The sequence below is a fragment of the Spermophilus citellus genome, assembly GCF_964194105.1.
Source record: "Spermophilus citellus genome assembly, chromosome: 6".
NCBI lineage: Eukaryota > Metazoa > Chordata > Mammalia > Rodentia > Sciuridae > Spermophilus > Spermophilus citellus.
In genome coordinates, this window is record NC_138187.1 from 134,610,695 (window position 1) to 134,629,862 (window position 19,168).

General features: G+C 46.3%; 1 protein-coding gene across 5 annotated transcripts in view; it reads right to left on the reverse strand.

Annotated features, from left to right (window-relative positions):
* NAV1 (neuron navigator 1) overlaps positions 1-19,168 on the reverse strand; it is a 253,836-nt gene that overhangs the window by 24,378 nt on the left and 210,290 nt on the right. For 3 of the 5 annotated variants that reach the window (XM_081299364.1, XM_081299366.1, XM_081299367.1), the window contains 11 exons: positions 15,396-15,534; positions 14,439-14,736; positions 13,378-14,071; positions 12,201-12,644; positions 11,619-11,660; positions 10,715-10,863; positions 8,784-8,954; positions 7,608-7,660; positions 6,663-6,740; positions 3,288-3,371; positions 2,938-3,049 (listed from right to left, as the gene is read on the reverse strand). In XM_081299364.1, coding sequence (XP_081155490.1) covers positions 2,938-3,049; positions 3,288-3,371; positions 6,663-6,740; positions 7,608-7,660; positions 8,784-8,954; positions 10,715-10,863; positions 11,619-11,660; positions 12,201-12,644; positions 13,378-14,071; positions 14,439-14,736; positions 15,396-15,534 — 2,264 coding nt within the window. The remainder of the gene's footprint in view (positions 1-2,937; positions 3,050-3,287; positions 3,372-6,662; positions 6,741-7,607; positions 7,661-8,783; positions 8,955-10,714; positions 10,864-11,618; positions 11,661-12,200; positions 12,645-13,377; positions 14,072-14,438; positions 14,737-15,395; positions 15,535-19,168) is intronic. The other 2 variants (XM_081299365.1, XM_081299368.1) reach the window with 1 other exon arrangement.

Genomic DNA, 19,168 nt, shown 5'->3' on the forward strand with positions numbered 1-19,168 from the left:
ATCCCTGGGTGCTTAACCACTGAGCCACATCCCTAGTCCTTTTTATTTTTTATTTTGAGATAGGGCCTCAATAAGTTGGTGAGGCTGGCCTCAAACTGGCCAGACTTCCAAACTACTGTGATTACAGGTGAACATCACTATGCCTGGCTTCAGGACACATCTTCTAAGAATAAGACATTCCCCCACAATTTCTTTATCACACCAAAGAAAATTAACAATACTTCTTTTCGCCTAATATCTAGTTCATATTCAAATAAATGTGTTCTGGTCTTAACTGAATTACTCTTGGGGTAGTGTAAAGAAAGGCCAGGACCAAAAAAAGACCAGTTAGGGAATTACTGCAATGACCAAGGAGAAAAAGAATGAAAATCGGAGCTAGGAGAGTGACAATACAGAGGAAGAATACAATTGAGGTCTACACGGGGGAGTTAGAACTAACTTGCTGGACAGAGGGAAGTTTTGAGGAGTCAAGCATGACTCCCCATTCGAGGCTTGGGTGACCAGGCAGATGATAAGACGTGGGGTGGTCAGAACTGCAGAGGGGGAAAGAGTTGGCTTGTGTACTTACAAGTGGGGTGGAGGGGATGACTTCTAATTCTGGAAATGTTAAGTTAGAGAAAACCTATGAAGTCAACTAAATGGAAACGTCCAAAAATGGTTGGAAACAGAGGTCTGTTACTCAGGAGAATAATATTGGTAGAAACACACATTAAGAAGAGATTATGGGGCTGGGGTTGTGGCTCAGTGGTAGAGCGCTTGCCTAGCATGTGTGAGGCACTGGGTTCAATCCTCAGCACCACATAAAAATAAATAAATAAAGGTATTGTGTCCAACTACGACTAAAAGAAATATTAAAAAGAGAGAGAAAAGGTTGTAAATATTAAGCTAACAAACGAGCTCAGCAAGTTTGTAGGATATAAGATCAATACATTATAAAAAAATTAGTTGTATTCCTATGCACTAGTCATGAATAACCCAAAAAGAAAATTAATAAAACAATCCTATAACAGCATAAAAATAAGTTTAACAAAAGAAATACAAGTCTTTTACAATAAAACTGCAAAATATCACTGAAAGAACTGGAATACTAAATAAGTGGGAAGGCACGCCAAGTTCACGGATGGAAAGATTTGACATTCTTTGTGTGTGTGTGTGTGTGTGTGTGTGTGTGTGTGTGTGTGTTTGTGGTGCTCAGGATGGAACCCAGAGCCTTGTGCATGGCCCTTTGATATTCTTACAGTGGCAATATTCTCCAAATGGATACACAGATTGAACACAATCCCTATCAAAATCTGACCGAATTTTTTTTTTTAAACAGAGATTGACAAACCAATCTTAAAATTCACAGGGAAATGCAAAAGGCACAGAGTAGCCAAAGCAATAATGAAGAGGCACTAAGTCAGAGAACTTCCATTTCCTAATTTCAAAACTTTCTACAAAGCCACAGTAATTGATACAGTAATTGACCCTTGTGGGCCCACAGTACAGTACTGGCTAAGGATAGGCATTTAAGATCAATGGAATAGAACCAAGTCCAGAAATTAACACTTAAATTTTTGGCCAATTGATTATCTAAAGATACCAAGACAATTCAATGAGGGAAAAAATAATAATCTTTTAAAGAAATATTGCTAGGACAACTGGATATTCACGTGTAAAAGAATGGCGTTGGACCCTCTATCTATCAATCTTTTATTAAATATTATTCTAAATGGATCAAAGACCTAATTTTTATTTTTATTTTATTTTTTTTTCAATAGAAGCTTTTTATTTATTTTTACTTACTGGAACATTCTACAAAGAATTCTGTAGCCCTGTCCTCCTTATCCACAGGGTGGTTTGTTCCAAGACTCCAAGTGGATGCCAGAAACATGGAGAGTAGCAAACCCTACATCTTTTCTTATACATACATAACATAAAGTTTAACTTATAATAAATAAGGCACAGTAAGAGATTAACAATAGTGATAAAACAATTACAACATTATACTGAAAAGTTACAAAAATGTGGAAAGACCTAATTTAAAAGCTAATATTATAAAAACTTATAGAGGGAAACATGGGAATAAATCTTTGTGACCTTGGATTTGGATCACTTAGATTTATTCCTGTTTCCTCCTTCTCCCATGGATGGGGAAATAGTTTCTTAGATACAACACCTAAAGCACACAGAGCTGAAGAAAAAAAAAATAGACGAACTTCATCAAAATGGAAAACCTTTGTTCTTCAAAAGATATTTTCAAGAAAGTGAAAAGACAACACACAGAACGAGAGAAAATGTTTGCAAATCAGTATCTGTTAAGGGTCTAGTGCCCAGAATATATGAACTTTAAAAGCTCAGCAATAAAACAAACTGATTAAAAAATAAGCCAAGAATTTGAAGGTTGAGGAGGGCACTCATGGAGATTAGAGGTTTCCTCTACTTGCCCCCATCCCCTAGGCTGGGGATCAGTTCCCTGGCACTTCTCATTGATTAGTACAGATACCCCACTGAAGGGCACTTAAGGGACATCACCATACAGAAAAAAATTGCAGGGCGGGGATAGTGGGGAGTGAAGCCAAGGGCACCTTTCCACTGAGCTACAACCCCAATCCTTTTTATTTTTTTATCCTGAGGCAGTATCTTGCTAAGCTGATGAGGATGGCCTTGAACTTGCAATCCTCCTGCCTCAGCCTCCTTCGTCAAAATTGGGATTATAGGTGTACAGCATCATGCCTGGTTCTCCTTGAAATTTGATATGGGAGCTGACCATTGTGGGCCCACATAAAAACCTGCAATTGGACACAGGGTGTAGCTCAGTGTTAGAGCACTTGCCTAGCATGCAATAGGCCCTGTGTCCAATCTCCAGGACTGCAAAATAAAACAAAAACAAAAACCTGCAGTCATCTTCTTTCCCCCCTTCCCTGTTCTCCCTCAATCTGTGGTTGGACCCCCTACCTTTGGGTGTGGTTTCTGAGGCATTCAGGGCTCCCTGAATGACTGCCTGAGCCTCAGAGTTCTTTTTCTTCAGAAAGTCTATGGTTTCTCGCAAATCCAGCAGCTCAGTGTCCTAAGAAAGAATGAAAATGGTCATTAGTTGGGCTTAGTAGGAGCACTTACAATGAGCCAGGCAATGGGCTAGGCCCTGGAATTCTCCCTGACATGATAGAGAAGGGCAGAGAATTGGGGCAAGGAAGATGTTGACAGGGTACCAAGGGGCAGTTGGAGAGTGCTGGGCTATGGTCAGGGAGGTAGAAACTGGTGATTGTGGGGGAGGGGAAGCTGGCCTCCCCACCTAGGCCTCTCACCTTCTCTTCTGCTGTCTCTGCCAGGTGTTGCAGGCGGGATGTCATACTCACAAGGCTCTGCTCGAAAGCGGCCACTAGATTAGCCTGAAACAAACACATCAGGGGATCTTACGTTGCAAAGTTTCAGTAGAGGGACACACTGACATGGAAAGCAGTTTTAACTGATTTTCTGTGTATCAGAGGTGACCAAGGCCAACAAACTTCTTGGGGATTTAAAAATATTGACTTCCCTGAGCAGACAAGATGGAGATACAGCGATTCTCTGGCAGGTCCAGCCTCTTGAACAGTGGGGACCGCAGGAGGGTAGATTAGGGATCTGGTACCTGGTGTCTACCAGGGATGGGACTGTTCCTCTGCTCTATGTGACATGTGGGTGGCAGGCTTGACACGAGGGTCATATTCTCTGGGGTAGGTCTTATTTTGGTTTAACTCCACTGTGTAGTGGTCTGGACCCCAAGGGAGGGGTAACCTCCCAGGAGAATCTGTATGGTGCATATCTTTCATCTCTGCTTCTTAACCTGTTCTTATTTTGCGCCTTGTTTCCGGTTTCTTCTGACTCCACTTTGCAGGGCTAGAGGGAAGTAGCAAGAAACTTCCAGGGGCATTACACCATCTGGCCACTAGGTGTCAGGTCTGCTTCAAGAGGAGTGTAGGATACCAGAGGGCCAGCTGAGGAAGGTGCAGAGTGGCACCCAGGCCACAGTGGAGCATGGTTTGAACTCTCCCTGCCCAGCTGGAGCAAGATGTATAGGAAAGGGAAGGGAAGGAGGCATGGGACCAGACCGGGAAACTCTGGAGGATGGGGAGAGAGCTTTCAGTGAGGGCATCTGAGCCAGCTGGTGACCCTAGCAGGAAGTGATGAACTTATTCTGGGCAGGACTTTTATCACAGATCTCTAATATGTCTGGGATACCCACTGCTTTCTGTTGGTTTATAATTCTCCCTTCTGTTTTCACTCAGTGTCCTTGAAACCATGACTGGACCATGACTGGAGGTGATCACTTTGGTCCCATCTGAGCCTCATCTTCCACTTCTATAGTGAATTTGTCAAGGCCTGGGCTTGATGTATGTCATGACCTAAGCAACTGCCCCCACCTCTTCTGTCTTCTGGGCCTTAGGTCTTATTTGCTTCTCTATATCCTGGCACATGTCTGAGATCCCAGAAAATCTACTCATGAGCCCTGAAGAAGCCCTGGCCTCTTGTGTGCTTTTCTGTGCTGGCCTCTCCTCATCTGGGGGACTTGCCTTCCCTCCCATGTCCTGCATTTCCTCCCCTACCCTAAATCCCAGTCAAGGGCTAAGGTGCCTGAGAAGCTCAAGGTTAAGCGATGGTGCTATCATGAGGTTAGCATTGGGAGCCTGCACTCCTTCCAATTCAGGGGGAGTCCTCTAGCTTCAGTGTCTTGGAAGTTCTATTCAACATGACAGTGTCTGATTCAGTATCAGGGCATCCCAGATGTGGGACCTTTCCAGAATCCTGCCATCACATCTCCTGCTTGAGGGCAGGGCTCTGAGCTTCAGCAAAAATCTAAGATTCAGAACTCACCGTGTCTGGGTGTTTAGATTGTTCTCTCTTTTAGCCAAATGGAACTTCCTGTTCTAAGAAAAATCACCCTCTAAATTCATTTTATTGGCTATAGCCCAGTCTTTTATTTATTTATTTATTTATTTATTTAAAAGAGAGAGTGAGAGAGGAGAGAGAGAGAGAGAGAGAGAGAGAGAGAGAGAGAGAGAGAGAGAGAGAATTTTTAATATTTATTTTTTAGTTCTCGGCGGACACAACATCTTTGTTGGTATGTGGTGCTGAGGGTCGAGCCCAGGCCGCACGCATGCCAGGCGAGCACGCTACCGCTTGAGCCACATCCCCAGCCCCTATAGCCCAGTCTTGACAACACGATGGCTGACAGACTGCAGTATAAATGAATGAGACATAATGTTCTCTGCCTCCCAGGCGCCTCTCCCCCAGCATCTCCCAGACATGAATTTCCTGGGGTGTGCAGGATGTGACCCAGGCCACTGGCCTTGATGGGTGTGGCATATAGGAGAGAAAAGTTGGTTCATGATTGTGTTATGATTTTTTTTTTTGAGACAGGGTCTTGCTTGATTGCCAGACTGGACTTGAACTTGCAATCATCCTGCCTCAGCCTTCTGAGTCATTGGGATTACGGGCATTCACTATCATGTCTGGCTTTGTCTGTCATAATTCTTTTGGGTCCTCAAGAGTGGGAAAAAGTGCTTGATATGAGCTTCAAACAAACTGGTAAGTGTGCAACTTATAAACTGGGGATTTGGGAAAAGAATAAAGACAATAACCAATGTGGTGAGGGAGCTATGCTATTGCAATAATTTGGAAACATGAAAAATCTTGGTGAAGATCCTACCTGATTCCAAAGAACAGACCTAGGCCCAACAGCTGGGTTCCCCAGAGAGGAAGGGAAGAGAGAAAACCAGAAACTACTGCGGAAATTGCAGACATGGTTACTTTTGTGCAAACACTTGGAACGCTCCTGCAGATCCGGCTCAGCTGTTGTTTATAGCTTTGGGGGAAAATGGCTCTTATGTTCTCCGTTTGCAACGTGGTCACAGGGGAGAAACTACAACAACCTAGTTAGATGAAGTGGCGTCTTTTCTCCCCATCTCACAGAGTAGAAAAACTAAGGCCTACAAGGAAGAAACTCACTATAAGTGGGTGTACTGAGAGCAGAAACAAAGAATACTATTGCCAACTAAAAGCTCAAACTGCCAAGGAGATTACTAGCAGGGCAGATGTGAGTGAAGGATAATGGGAATGAGAGGCTAGGGATATAGCTCAGAGGTGGAGCACGAGTCCAGTGTGTGCAAAGCTTTGGGTCTGATCCGTGCACTGAGCCCTCCCCCCGCCCCCCCAAAAAATTCTGCCTAGAATTAGGCTTCGAATAGTGTGGTGGTCCCCAGACTGAATTCTAATGACCAGTTCTATGCCTGCCCAGTTACGTGGCATGAACAAACACATGAACACATCCAGGGAAGGATTCTCAGGGCTCCATAATTATAATTCATAACTATTTTAGTTCATGGCTAATGGCGAGATTGTTTCCATCCCCTGCAGGACCACTGGTACTCCTCTCATCTTTCTCCAAGAGAAAGATAAAAGTCTACCAGACACCAGTTTACCCACACCTACTCATTAGGATGGGGGAAAAATAAATTTTTATAAAAACAGACTTAAAGAAGGTGAAGGACAATCCTCAGGTTCTCCACTGTAGGGTTGTGGGAACACCCCTCCCTGGAGTCTAGCCCAGGGCACGCTTCTCAGCTAATTTTCCTCCCTTGGTTGATCTTATCTAACTTTGGCCAAAATAACTGCCCAGGTCTTTCCCTATTCCAGGCACTCACATTGGCAGAAAGCTGAGATGTCAGGGTGGCCACTTTTTCCTGGGATGATTCCAGTTCTCTACGAAGCTTCCGGATTTGCTGTGAAAGAAGAGAAAACACAAACTACTGGTGGCAGAAGAAACAGGGTACTTGGAAGGAAAATGGGCGCAGTGGTGTTAACAAGCAGAGACCAAGGCTTTGTACCCTACCTCAGACTGCATCCTCTCCTCAGCCTGAAGAAGGGAGCACAGAGGGAGAGAAAGAGAGAGAGAGCGGGTGTTACTACAGGGGTGAAGAAGCCAGGCCCCAGTGAGTGGCAGGGCAAAGACTTGAAGAAGCGGGATTCAGAGGTTCAAAGAGGTGGGATCTCTTGTTCCTTGGCCCTGGCTCCTGAGGTCTCAGCTCAGATCTATGCTAGGGTTTAAATAAAAGACTTCTCGGGCAGTCAACTCCAGCCAATTTTGTCACTGCCTGAGAAGGTTAGGAAACAAAATTTTGGTCGTGCTGAAAGGTAACCCTTTCTGCTTAGCAACCTGAGGAGTGAAGAAATAGGGACACAACAAAACAGAGAATCAAAGAACACCGAAAAGCCAAATGCTCTGGGAGATGCCCCACAAGAAACATTTGGTCAATTCTATACATCGTTGGGGGTCTTAGAGCCTAAAGAAACCTACCCAGCTTGCCTTGCTATAAATGTTTTCCATTTATCAGGGGGAGAAAAGGGCTCTATAACAAGGAGAGTCTTCAAGGGGAACAGAAAGCATCAAAGGTGAGGACCTGAGGTGCCCAGGTGAGAGCTCCAAGCTGTAGGCACATTTCCCCATCCCCACCCAAGATCCATCAGGGGTACTGAAGAGATAGTGGTGCTCCCCGCTGCTCCCCACAGTGGCCCAACTGAAGGAGGTTTCAGGAAGCATGGGCTGGTAGGGACAGGAGTGAGCGAGGAAGGAAAGTTATTGCTCTTACTGAGGAGTATGTGGAGGAGGCACTGGAGGCCAGGGACAGCACCGAGCCGTGAACTGAAAGAGAAAGAGAACATGAGGGGTTAACAGGGGGTTCCAGGAACAGGGGTTTCTGGGAAGAGCCCTAAGACAGGAGGGTGGATACTGATTCTGGAGGGCATCTGGAGCAGACGGAAGGAACAGAGCAGGAAACTCAGTCGGCATCCCAAGAGCCCAAGGTAGGCAGGTGTCCAGGGAGACACAGTCCTGAGTAGAGATGGCATCCTCTCTCATCTACCTTCTCTGCAACCCAGCCATGGTGGTCCCTTGCTCAGCCTGCTGCAAGGGGCGCAGGGTTTCAGAGAGAAGGAAATCAGATTCCTGTGGGTTGTCGTTATCTCTTCTTCCCAGCCAGGAAAGTGCTTTAGCTGCAGAAGGGGGGTGTTTCCCATCAGAGCTGCTCAGAACAGATTCTGCAATTCGGCCTGTGCCTCCTCTTCTTATCACTGGGGGACACTGGGGGAGCCTGGGTGACACTCAGATGAAACAGATATTTAGGTGGGACACTGGTCCTGATTATTCAATAGAGCCTGCTGTGAGAACCAAAGCATATCTGCAAGCAATCCCCTGTGACCTAAGCACCCCAAGAGCAATGGGGGTCAAACGTACACAAGGCCCCGGCTCCAGCCTCTGGTCCACCTTAACACCCAGATCACCATCATCCACCAGGTGCCCCTTCCCCTCCCCGCAGCTAATCTCTGGAATATTCTGAAATCAGGAATGAGATGTCTAATTCCTTGTAAGCCTTTTAAGAGCTACCATTGTATCCCTGTGTCTTTTCTAATACTCCGAGAGACTGTGAGGAGGAAAGACCACTAGCAGAATGAGGAGGATGGAAGCTCTGGTTTTCAGAGCACCTTGAAAGATAGCCTTAACCCTTTCCACTCTTGATTTTCCTCCCCGGGCCCTCAAGAGAGTAGTTCCATCCCAAAGTCCCAGTGCTAGATGGTGCCACCCAGGGTTTCTGGGCCCCCAGACCCTTCAAAGGTATGGGAAGAAAGAACTGAAATGGCCCAAGTCGATGTCCTGTGGATCATATACGTGTGTGTGGTGGTGGCAGTGGTGGCAGTGGAGGTGGTGGTGGGTGAGGGGACCCAGCAGAGCTGGAATGAGCGTGAACCGCGCTGGCATGAAGTCTCACCATCATCCGTGGGGTCTCGGAAGGATCCTGACCGAATCATTCCCTTGGGTCTCTCGGCCAGGGACAGGGTGCTCCCCATTTGGGAGCCGCTGTACAGCTCGAAGGCCGCTTCGTGGGTGGGGATGCTGTTGGAGCGGGTGATTCTTGGCGTGGTGGCCGCCGTGGGACTCACTGGAAGGACAGAGGGAAGGGGGACAGGAGACGGAGGGGGAGGCAGGAGAAGAGGCAGGGTCATCAGCTCTCTTGTCCCTTGGGGGATGGAGCACCAGGAGCATGAGAGGCAACGGGGAGAGGGTGGGAGAGGAGGGGGCAGGTGGGCTGGGGGCGTGTGCAGAGGGCGAGCCCTAATGGAGAAGGACCCTGCTGTCTGGAATAAAATGGACATTCCCTCAAGCCTGCCTGCCTCGGCGTCATTGCTTTTGAAGGGGCCTGGCAGCTTATTGGAAACCTTCACATCGCTGGGATGTGACCACGAAAATGGGATGTTTCGTCCTCTACAACACAACCTGGAAGGACTGAGAATTCACACCACAGCTCAGATCCAAGTGATGCGGGGGTCAGGCTTCGGATCCAATGGGCTCAGCATTAAGGAAGGACATGTCTCTCAACAAAGCAGTGTCACTCTAAGTCAGTTCTAAGGCATCAAAAATTAGGGCCACCTCTGCCCAGCATCGGCAGGCTTTCATGTCGGACAGACAGAGCAGGTGGATGTGTCAGTAGGGCTTGGAATCTGCTTTGAGGTTTGAACTTGCTTTGAATAATCTGCTGGCTCCTGCTCACCTGCAGAACCTGACCCCATCCATTTGCCCCTTGCTGGGACTACAGTCTTTTGGGGTTCACACCTTCATGAAACTCCCTCCACAGGCCAGTGGATAGTGCACCTGTCTGTAAAGACCTGTGCAGATCTCATGCCTCTCTCTTGGCGCTTTTGAATCCATAAGGCGAGTCCTACTTAGCCCAGGCCCTCATTCTGCAGCAGGAACACCTTTCCTCTTGTTTTATCCTCAACGGACATGAAAAACAAGCTGGCCCCATCCTCCTTTAAGAGCCCTTCAGAGGCCAGACGACCCTTAAGGCAAATATGATCCTGATTCCTAGTCTTTTCTCAAATTCCCCACCGTCACTGTACGGCAAGTCACAGGTCCTTGTCTTACATTAACTCCTTCCCTTCACTCAGCTGAAAGAAGACATGGGTTTAGAGAGAGACAGCAAGCAAACAACAGGCCCATCCCGGGCATTGTTTGAAAGGGTTCCTAGTAGGCCAAGCCTGGCCCAGTGCTTCTTAGAACCAGGGCTGGGCCCGGCCCTCGCCACCCCAGGCTTCTTCCCCTCCCTGCTTTCTGAGTCATCCGGCCACTTCCTTCTATCTCAGCTTTCCTTGCTTCTCAGGATCTAGAAAGGGTGTGTCCAGGATATGTTTTAGTCAGCTCTGCCTTCAGGGCGAGAAGGGCTTGCCCTCAGCCAGGCAGCTGGGGAATCTGAATTTTTCTGGGTTTGGATGCAGATTCCACTCTCCTCCATCCACTACCTTTCCCTCTTCCTCCCCTCCAGCCTCACATTTTAGTACTGCCCTTGCAGCGGCTGGCCCCGGGCAGCCCTGGGTGTCACAGATCCTTTCTGGCTGATCTACGTGCCTGGCACTGCACTGGTTTGATCCCTGGGCTTTGGCTTATGGCTTTTCCATGCCATAGTTCTGACTCTCTGATACTAACAGGACCCTACAACTTGTGCCCAGGGGCAACTTTTCAGTTGAGGATTTGCACATTTCACCTTCCATCTTATTTTGAGTGGATAAACTGAGACACCGTGAAACCACCAATTTTGCATGAGTCGAATACTAGATGAAACCTCAAGTCCAGCTGCCTTGCCTCACCCTACAGGGTGACCCCCTGCTTCATCCCATGCCACAGTGAGCGACCGCAAACACTGACCTATGTTGGTAAGCTGGCCTTTTGCACTCAGGGACATGGAGAGAGCAGGGGGAGAAGGCAGGTCTGACTGGTCATCGGATTCAGGCAGCCCACCAATGGTATGGGAATGCCGCCTCTCCTTGGTCTCCTCCTGGGACTGGAGCTGGTACCTGTAGAAGGCAGTAGAAGGACTTAGACTCAGCAACCACAAAGTGATACTAGACGCATAGTTGGTGTGGGTAATATCTAGGGGAATATCTCCCAGAATACCTATATCTGGGAGCTAGGAGCCAGGAGATCTGAAAGTTGGTCAAGGAAAAGGGGAGCATCCAGGGCTGCCAGGAGGGAGCAAAAGGAAGTGACTCAGCGTCCTCCCCCAGCCCCTCAGCTGATGTTAGAACACTAGCAGGTACTCTACACAGAGCTCCTGAAATAGAGTCAGATAGGACAGAGAAGGCACTAGAACTTCACCCCTATAGCTCAGGGCAGAGCCCCATGATTCTATGTGTTGGCTCTCAGGTCATAGGAGTCCCCATCCAAATGAACAACTCAGTGCTGTGACAACAGCAGAGGACCAAAGATGTCCTGCCCTTTGCCCAACCAAGTGGCCCCAGAGGCACAGAGCAGGAAAGCAAAATTACAGAAAGGAAGTTCGGCGGGGAGCCCTGGGATATTATAAGGGAGACAGAGGAACATGTGATTCCCATGCAAACTCCTTCTCCCCGTCACCAAAGACCACCTGCTGTAGACGCTGACTCACGTGATGGTGAGCAGGTGCTGGATGGCACATATATGGGACCACATACAAATGATTTGGATAAAAGGGCCAAATTCATGCAGAGGGCCTGGGACAGGTCAAATATGGATTTTTTATATATACTAGGAGCACCAAGTATAGGGAGGAAAAGCTGTAATTAAGGGTTACCTGAGTCCTTTCTTGGGAAGGGTATTCCGATCCCGCTGATTACTGTGGAGATAAAAAAAGAGAAGTGTGTGAGTCCGCCTTAGAAACTAGAGTGTGGGACCATAGGCTTGAGGTGAGGTCTGCAGACTCGGGACACGGAGCATCAAACTACCTCTATAAACAAAATAAGAAGACAGTTTCAGCCAAGTTCTTGGTGCAAACTTGGGAAATTTACCTGAAATGTTGAATGTTTTTCTCCAATTAGGAATTAGGGTATGGTTGGCTATTTAAAAGATACTGCGGGTAAAAAGAAGGACGTGATATATTAGGAATGATTGTGATTAGGAAGCAAAAGCTCCGGAGAACGGGTCTAACCAATTATGAGATCTTGGCTAAGTCACTTAACTTTCTGCGCACCAGTTTTTCCATTCATGAGATGAGGAAAAAAAAAAAAAGCATCCTACCTATCTCATGGAGTTGTTTGAAGCATGTAAAATCACTTAAAATATGTGAAAAAGTTTTGAAAGTTACAGAGGCAATCAAATATAGGATGGTATTGCCAGTGGTCTGGGCTCAGTCTCAGCTCCGTCTCCACCCACCTACCTGTCCACTTGTCCAGCCCTGGGGCTTCCACTCCAGGTCAGCTCTTCGGTCTCTTCCTCTGTGGGGGCAGCAGGGGCCGCAGGAGGGGTGGGGATGGGGGAACTGCTGGGAAAGGCACTGGGCAGGCTCATTGGCATCTGAAGGGACTCCATGCTCCTGTGCAGGCTTGAGAGTTTGGGGTACATGCGGGTCTCCTTTGGGACACTGAAACCACTCATCAGCTCTAGGCCCTGGGAGAAGCTGGCTGAGTTAATATTGAGGATGGGTGCTGGACTGGGGGTGAAGCAAGAAGGGAGAGGGCCCCCAGTTGCTGAGCTTGTAGCATGCAGATCTGGGACCTTTGGAGTGTGGCTGTCACTGGACGATGGTAGATCCAGACTGTTGGAGTTGACCTTGTCTAGATTGGCTAGTGAAGGAGGCTTGACAAAGCTCTTAGCTGTGGCCCTGAGAGAAGTGAAGATAAAATAAAATATTTAAGATAACAGAATTATAGAGCAAGAGGCAATCATTCTTTAGTTTCCTTGTTTTCTGGCCATTTGCTAAGTACAGAGGCTGATTCTAATGCTGTTGAGCAACCAGTTGGAAGGAAATCCGACACCTGACTGAAGGCACCTGCAGTCTTAATAGGGGGGCAATACATGCCCATGGGAAACACAGGTGAAGTTATATGCAAATGGATATATGTGTGCAAATTAACATTGAAAGACCACCTGTACAAGTGTTATGAAAACAGGTTAGGCATTGATAAGAAAATAGAATAAAGAGTAAGTTTTGAATAGTTGTTTTTTTTGTACTAGGGATTGAACCCAGGGGTGCTTAAACATTGAGCCATATCCCCAGCCCTTTTTTATATTTTATTTAGAGACATGGTCTTGCTGAGTTGCTAAATGCCTTGCTAAGTTGCTGAGGCTGGCTTTGAACTCAAGATCCTCCTGCCTGAGCCTCCAGAGACGCTGGGATTACAGGGGTGCACAACGGCGCCCAGCTCTTGAATACAATTTTGAAAGAGGGAAAAGAACTTGGTCTACAGGGGAAGCCAGAGGAGATTTTAGAAAGACCCATGCAAAGGCGAGAGATCAAAGTGGACAGGACATGGCACTCCTAGTCTAAAGAGGACCAGAATATGCAAAAGAATGATCGAGCAAATAGACAAGGAGGAAATACCCAGTTTGGGTACCTGACAGGGGTTGGTGGTAGCTCTGCTAACTTGGTGGCTGGCAGGTGGCTTGCTTGGTTCTTGGGAGTGCTCTCTGGGGAGCCAATGCTCTTTAAGGAGATGTTGTCTGAGTCCAAGGCCACTGCTTTGGCTTTGGCCTTTTCCTTTTCCCGGTCTGTCTGATTGACAGGACCTGGAGTGGTCCGCCCACTGGCAACCTTGGTAGGCTCCTTCAGTCTGGTGGGCGTAAGGCCTCCTTGCTTGGTGCTGAGGACACTGGGGTCAATGCTGCTGCTCACAGGGCGAGGTCCACCCCGCCCACCTGTCACACTCATGGAACTGGACTTGGCTGGCCGGGGCAGGCTGCGGTACTGGATGTTGGAACGGGCTCCGGGAGCCAGGAATCCAGGCTCCGCGCTATTGGACACATCTAAGCTAGTTTTTCGCCCATTCACTGGCTTGACAGGGATGCCTGAGGACTTCTGGATCTTGCTGAGAGTGGCTGAGCCACCAGTCTGCATGACCGTGGCCGTGCCTGTGGCAGGAGGGGGTTTCTTGTAGCCAAAGGATCCCGAGGTGGAGGGGCGAGCAATGCCCGAGGGGGGCTTCTTAGCATCACTTAGGCGATCCCGACCAGCATCAGAAGAGGAGCGCTGCAGCCCGGTATTCTTTACAGCAAGCTTACCCTTGTCTGTAGCTTTGCCTTCGGGTTTGCCTGTGAGAGGGAAGGAAATGAGGTGAGAGTAGCTGACACTGACCAGGACCTCAGAAATCTTTTTCTTTCCCTACGCGGGAAAAGGAGAGGAAAGAAACAAATGGGAAGTGTTTGAAGGAGGTCAAACTAGTCTCTGAACATAACACACTGTTCCTCCTCTGCTACTTATTCATTGTGTGAGAGTAATACCTACCCCTCCTCACTCTGAGGACCCTCCGGAAGATCAGATGTGTGGATGTTAAAGCATTATGCAAATGTTTGCTATCATTCTATGGGTTAATGGCCATTCAGAGGGACAACCAACCATTCAGAGGGACAACCAAAGAAACAGATCCTTACTCTTTCCCTTCCTTTATTCCAGACTTACCTGCAACTTTGAGGGCACTCTGGGCTGTATGAGTGATGGGGGAAGTGACAGCCACTGGTGGGGTCTTGCCCTTCTTCAAGGAACCAGGATGTCCCAGACTGATGGGTTTTTTGAGTTCTCCGCCCTTGGAAGAATCATCACAGCTCTCAGGCCGTTCTCTCCGCCACTTAGAAGTCCCAGGTTCCATCTTCAGGCTACCGCTGTCGTACTCCAGCTTTTTGGGGGCCTTCTCTTCTGATTCACTAAACCAGCTCAGCCCACTTTCTGCCAGAGAGCGCTTCTCTGAGTCTGTGCGCAGCTAAAGAAGAGAAGATGAGACATTCCCATGGGGTTGGGGAATGGTTAGCTGAGGGGATTTATTTGGTTATTAGGTGGCCCTGCTCTTCCCAGAGTGCCTAGGCAACCCAGGGCTCCTACTGTATCCTTAGGGTCTGGAGAGAGGATATCAGATCTATCTCTGCGAATCTTTTTATTTTCCACTTGGATTAGCTATTTTTTTTTCTTTCCTGTTTTAGCACTGGGGATTGACTCCAAGGGTGTTCTACCACTGAGCTACATCCCAAGCCCTTAATTTTTTGTTTGTTTGTTTGTTTAATTTTGAGACAGGGTTTTGCTAAGTTGCTGAGACTGGCCTTGAACTTGAGATCCTCCTGCCTCACTTGCTGTGATTACAGGTGTGCACCACCAAGCCTAGCAAGCTTGGAATAGCTCTACATGTTTCACTCTAGACACATGTGAACCAAAAATATAGGCACTGTGACAACGTCTAATGTCTTAGGGGACTGCTAGGAAGACTTACTTTTGTTTTGTTTTGTTTTGTTTTTTGGCCAGCTCTACAAGAACTTGGTCAATGGGAACCACTTCCATGAAGTGGGTGTGACTGGGCGTGCAAACCCAGGCACTGCCCAGTTGGGCTCATCTCGAGATGGTGGCCCAGGTGTTTGCAAACCCACATACCACTATTGTAGAGTTCCTGCGGGAGGCAGTGGGAGTAGATGGGAGGGAGTTGAGTGAGGAGCTGGCATTGAACTCTTCTGAGCTGAGGTTGTCGGAGGCATCACTGAGCCCACTGCTGATGGAGCTGCTTTCATCCCAGCTGCAGGATGGGAGAGAGAAAGATGAGCAGCTAAAACAGAAGCCAAGGCAGGAATAAATGTTTCCTATTAGTGGAAGGATGCCTTTATACATTCTTGACAAAGGAAAAGGCGTGGGGATTCGTCCTGACTTTGCCAGTAATTGGAAGTGTGACTTCGGCCCCTTTGTAATTTGATGGTATTCTCCTCTAAAAAGAAGGGACTTTGTCTTTATCCGGCAAGAAAAGATCTTATATCTCCTTTACAGGAAGGTATAATATAAAGACAAGGTAATTTTTGGATCCATCTAATTATACGAACCAGTTTCCTCTCCCTGTAAACAGCTTCCATTCTTATAATTACCGTATCTTTGTTCATTTTTAGATGTGTTCTCCAGGTATCTCCCTGCCTCTATCACCACCTTGCTGAAATTTCCCATACCTGGTGAAAAGGCCGAGGGAAAGATTTATTTTTTCTGTTTTTTAGGACCCTCGAATTATCATTTCTCACTGCGCCCATTCATGGAGTTCACCCCATCCGGGGAACAGGTGCTGCTTCTAAACAGAATGTGCTGCTCTTTTGGTAAATAGGTCAAACTTGAGATGCTATGGCCATCAGAGGTGCCTGATTCCTGCTGAATGGTTTCATTTCTCTGCCATCTTCTTGGAAGATCAGGTTTATGGTATCAGGAGAGACTGCTGTTCAACATCTGTATCTATAAATATCCATTATATGAGGACCCTGGCCATGTACCAAGGGAATTTACCACAGCCTCCAGAGCTCTGTAGCTTGGGGCTGTTCAATTTTGGAGTTTAACAAGTTTCACCAGTCAGAAAGTTTATTCTTTTTTGTACTGGCTATTGAACCCAGGGGTGCTTTACTACTGAGCTATATCGCTAGCCCTTTTTTATTTTTTATTTTGAGACAGAGCTTCCCTACGTTGTTGAGGCTGGCCTTAAACTTATAATCCTCCTGCCCCAGTCTACCAAGTCACTGGGATTACAGGCTTGCCCCAGCACACCCAGCAGAAAGTTTATCATGAAGATCTAACCAAATAGCCTCTTCTGCCATGGACACTACTTTATTTGAGTACTCTCCTGTTTGCTATTCACATATTTTCTTCTCTTTTGCCTAAATTCTGTCTCCTAGAACCTTCTCTCAAAGACCCTATGTTCCAAGTCTTTCCCAATTTCCCCAGACCCTAAAATGTTCTTCAGCCCTCATTCCAGTTTTAGAGTCTAACCTCACACACAGGAGTTCCGTGAGTCTGCCTCACATGAGTATCTGTTTGTGATTATAGAAATTAGTCTCTAAATACTTGTATCTGTGTGCAGGGCAGGTCTGTTTATCAGCCTTGTGTGTGTGCCAGGATGAAAGAAGATGGAGATTTTTTTTTGTGTGTGTGAATTAGCTGGTATTTGGAACATGTTTTTCCTTTTTGATTTATTTTGAGTTCCAAATCATGGAACAAAAATCAGACATCACAAGTCATCTAAGTGCCTGGCCCAGATTTCAGCTGGCCTCCCTCTAATTCATGTGTTGGGAATAGGCAAGTGGGTGGTTTGGACTTAGCTGGCTTAGTTGCTTTGTAGTGATTTATGCAAATACGTTGCAAAGGAGCAAAGAAAGCATGGTGGTTAGGATGCACCAGAGTTATCCAAATTTTATTACTATGAAATATAGCCATTATTAAATGACAGCCACCCCCTCATGACAATATTAAATCTCCCTTTTGTCCTGGGCTCAGTGCACCCCCCATTTTGTGGAGAAAGGACACTGCGAAGAAGAGATCAATGCTGATTTTATGATCCTATCAGCTCTTCTGGGTGAAGATAAGATCTCTGGCAAGCAAACAAACAAACCATTCACAGCCTGTTCTCTTAGGTCAGAGACAGAGGAAGCCTGTAGCACTGAATCTTTCATCTGAGATTAATTATTGGTAATCAAGGTTTTGGAGCAGAGAAAGCTTTTATGGAAGGGCTCTTCCAAAAAGAAGTCTGCTGTAGTCCTGAAGCCCAGAAGAAACCTTCCTCTGCCCTCCATAATGGCGAGCCTAACGCTGAAGAGCAGGAGGGAGGATATCTTCTAGGAGAGAGTTCAGGCTCTTCTTGTCCAAAAGACGTTCCTCCCTAGCTCTTCTATCATGAGAAGTGTATGCCTAAAATCATCAGTAAAGATTTGCTAGAGGATTTAAAAATATCCTAGCAAAATTGCTTTCCAGTTTCTGAACAACAGAAAAATTCTGTTATCATTATCTAAGGGTTAAACAACATCTCCACTGGAAAAGCGCTACTGGAGGGAGCATTTTCCCTTTCTCAAAAAAAAAGTGTGATGGGGGCCAGGATTGTAGCTCAGTGGTGGAGTGATTCTGTAGCATGTGTAGCACCACATATAAATAAATAAATAAAATGGGGGTCTATCAACAACTAAAAATATGTGTATATATTTAAAAAAGAAAAAAGTAATATATGTAAAGGGAAATGCCCTTTCTCTGCCTTCCCATTTTTATTTACAAGATAATCATTATTGATTTTCTTGTGTTTCTTTCAAAAATACCCTATGCATTGCTCTGTCTTCTGGCTATTTGATCTCTGGCTATGCTGAGTAGTTGACACCAGGGACCACGCCTCATCCACCCGGAGAGTCCCCTGCCTGACTTAAACTGGGACTTGGGTCTTCTTCTTTATTGGTTTATTGCTTTGCTTTAGTGAAGTATCTCTTCCTGGGAAAGGATGCTTTGGAAGTAAACTTGGTAAAGTCTTACATACCATAAAATATCTTTATTCTGTGTTTACATACGGAATTTTGCCTAGGAATAGATTTCTAAGATGAAAATAATCTCCTTTTGGGATTTAAAGGCATTGTTCCATTGACTAGCTAATATATTGCCAATCTGATCCCTTATCCTTATCCTTAGTATGTGACTATTTCTTTCATTCCTCTTTGGAATTTTTAGCTTCTTGGTGTTCTGAAATATCATTAATGACATGCCTTGAATTGGTGCCCTACTCGACACTTTGAACCCAAAAGTTCATGACTTTCAGTTCTGGGAAATTTCTAAAAAAAAAAAAAATATGGGGGGGGGGCAGGGCGCGGGTTGAACCAGGGGTGCTCTAACACTGAGCTACATCCCCAGCCCTTTTTATTTCGAGACAGCATCTTGTAAGTTGCCCACGTTGGCCTCAAACTTGTGATCCACCTGCCTCAGCCTCCTGAGTTGCTGGGATTACGGGTGGGTTTGGGGCACTCAAATTTTTTTAATGATTTTTTCCTTTTCATTTTTCAGTTCTCTCTTCTAGAATGTCTATCATTCAAGATGACAGAATTTTAGGCTAACACCTGAGTTCTTTACTTTTCTCTTACATCCCCTTTTTGTTTTTTACTTTTTGGGCAATGATCTAAATTTTTATCTTCCCTTCCCTTTATTAAGTTTTTCATTTTTGTTATCATATTTTTAAGTAACTTCTTTATTTTTTAAATAGCACATCATTCATTCCCCACCCCCATATGTGAATGAAGTCCACGGTAGTACTCTACCATGGAGCTATGTCTCCAGTCACCCCCGAACACACACCTTCCTAAAACATGGTCTTAAAATACAAAATTTTAGGGCTGGGGATGTGGCTCAAGTGGTAGCACGCTTTCCTGGCATGTGTG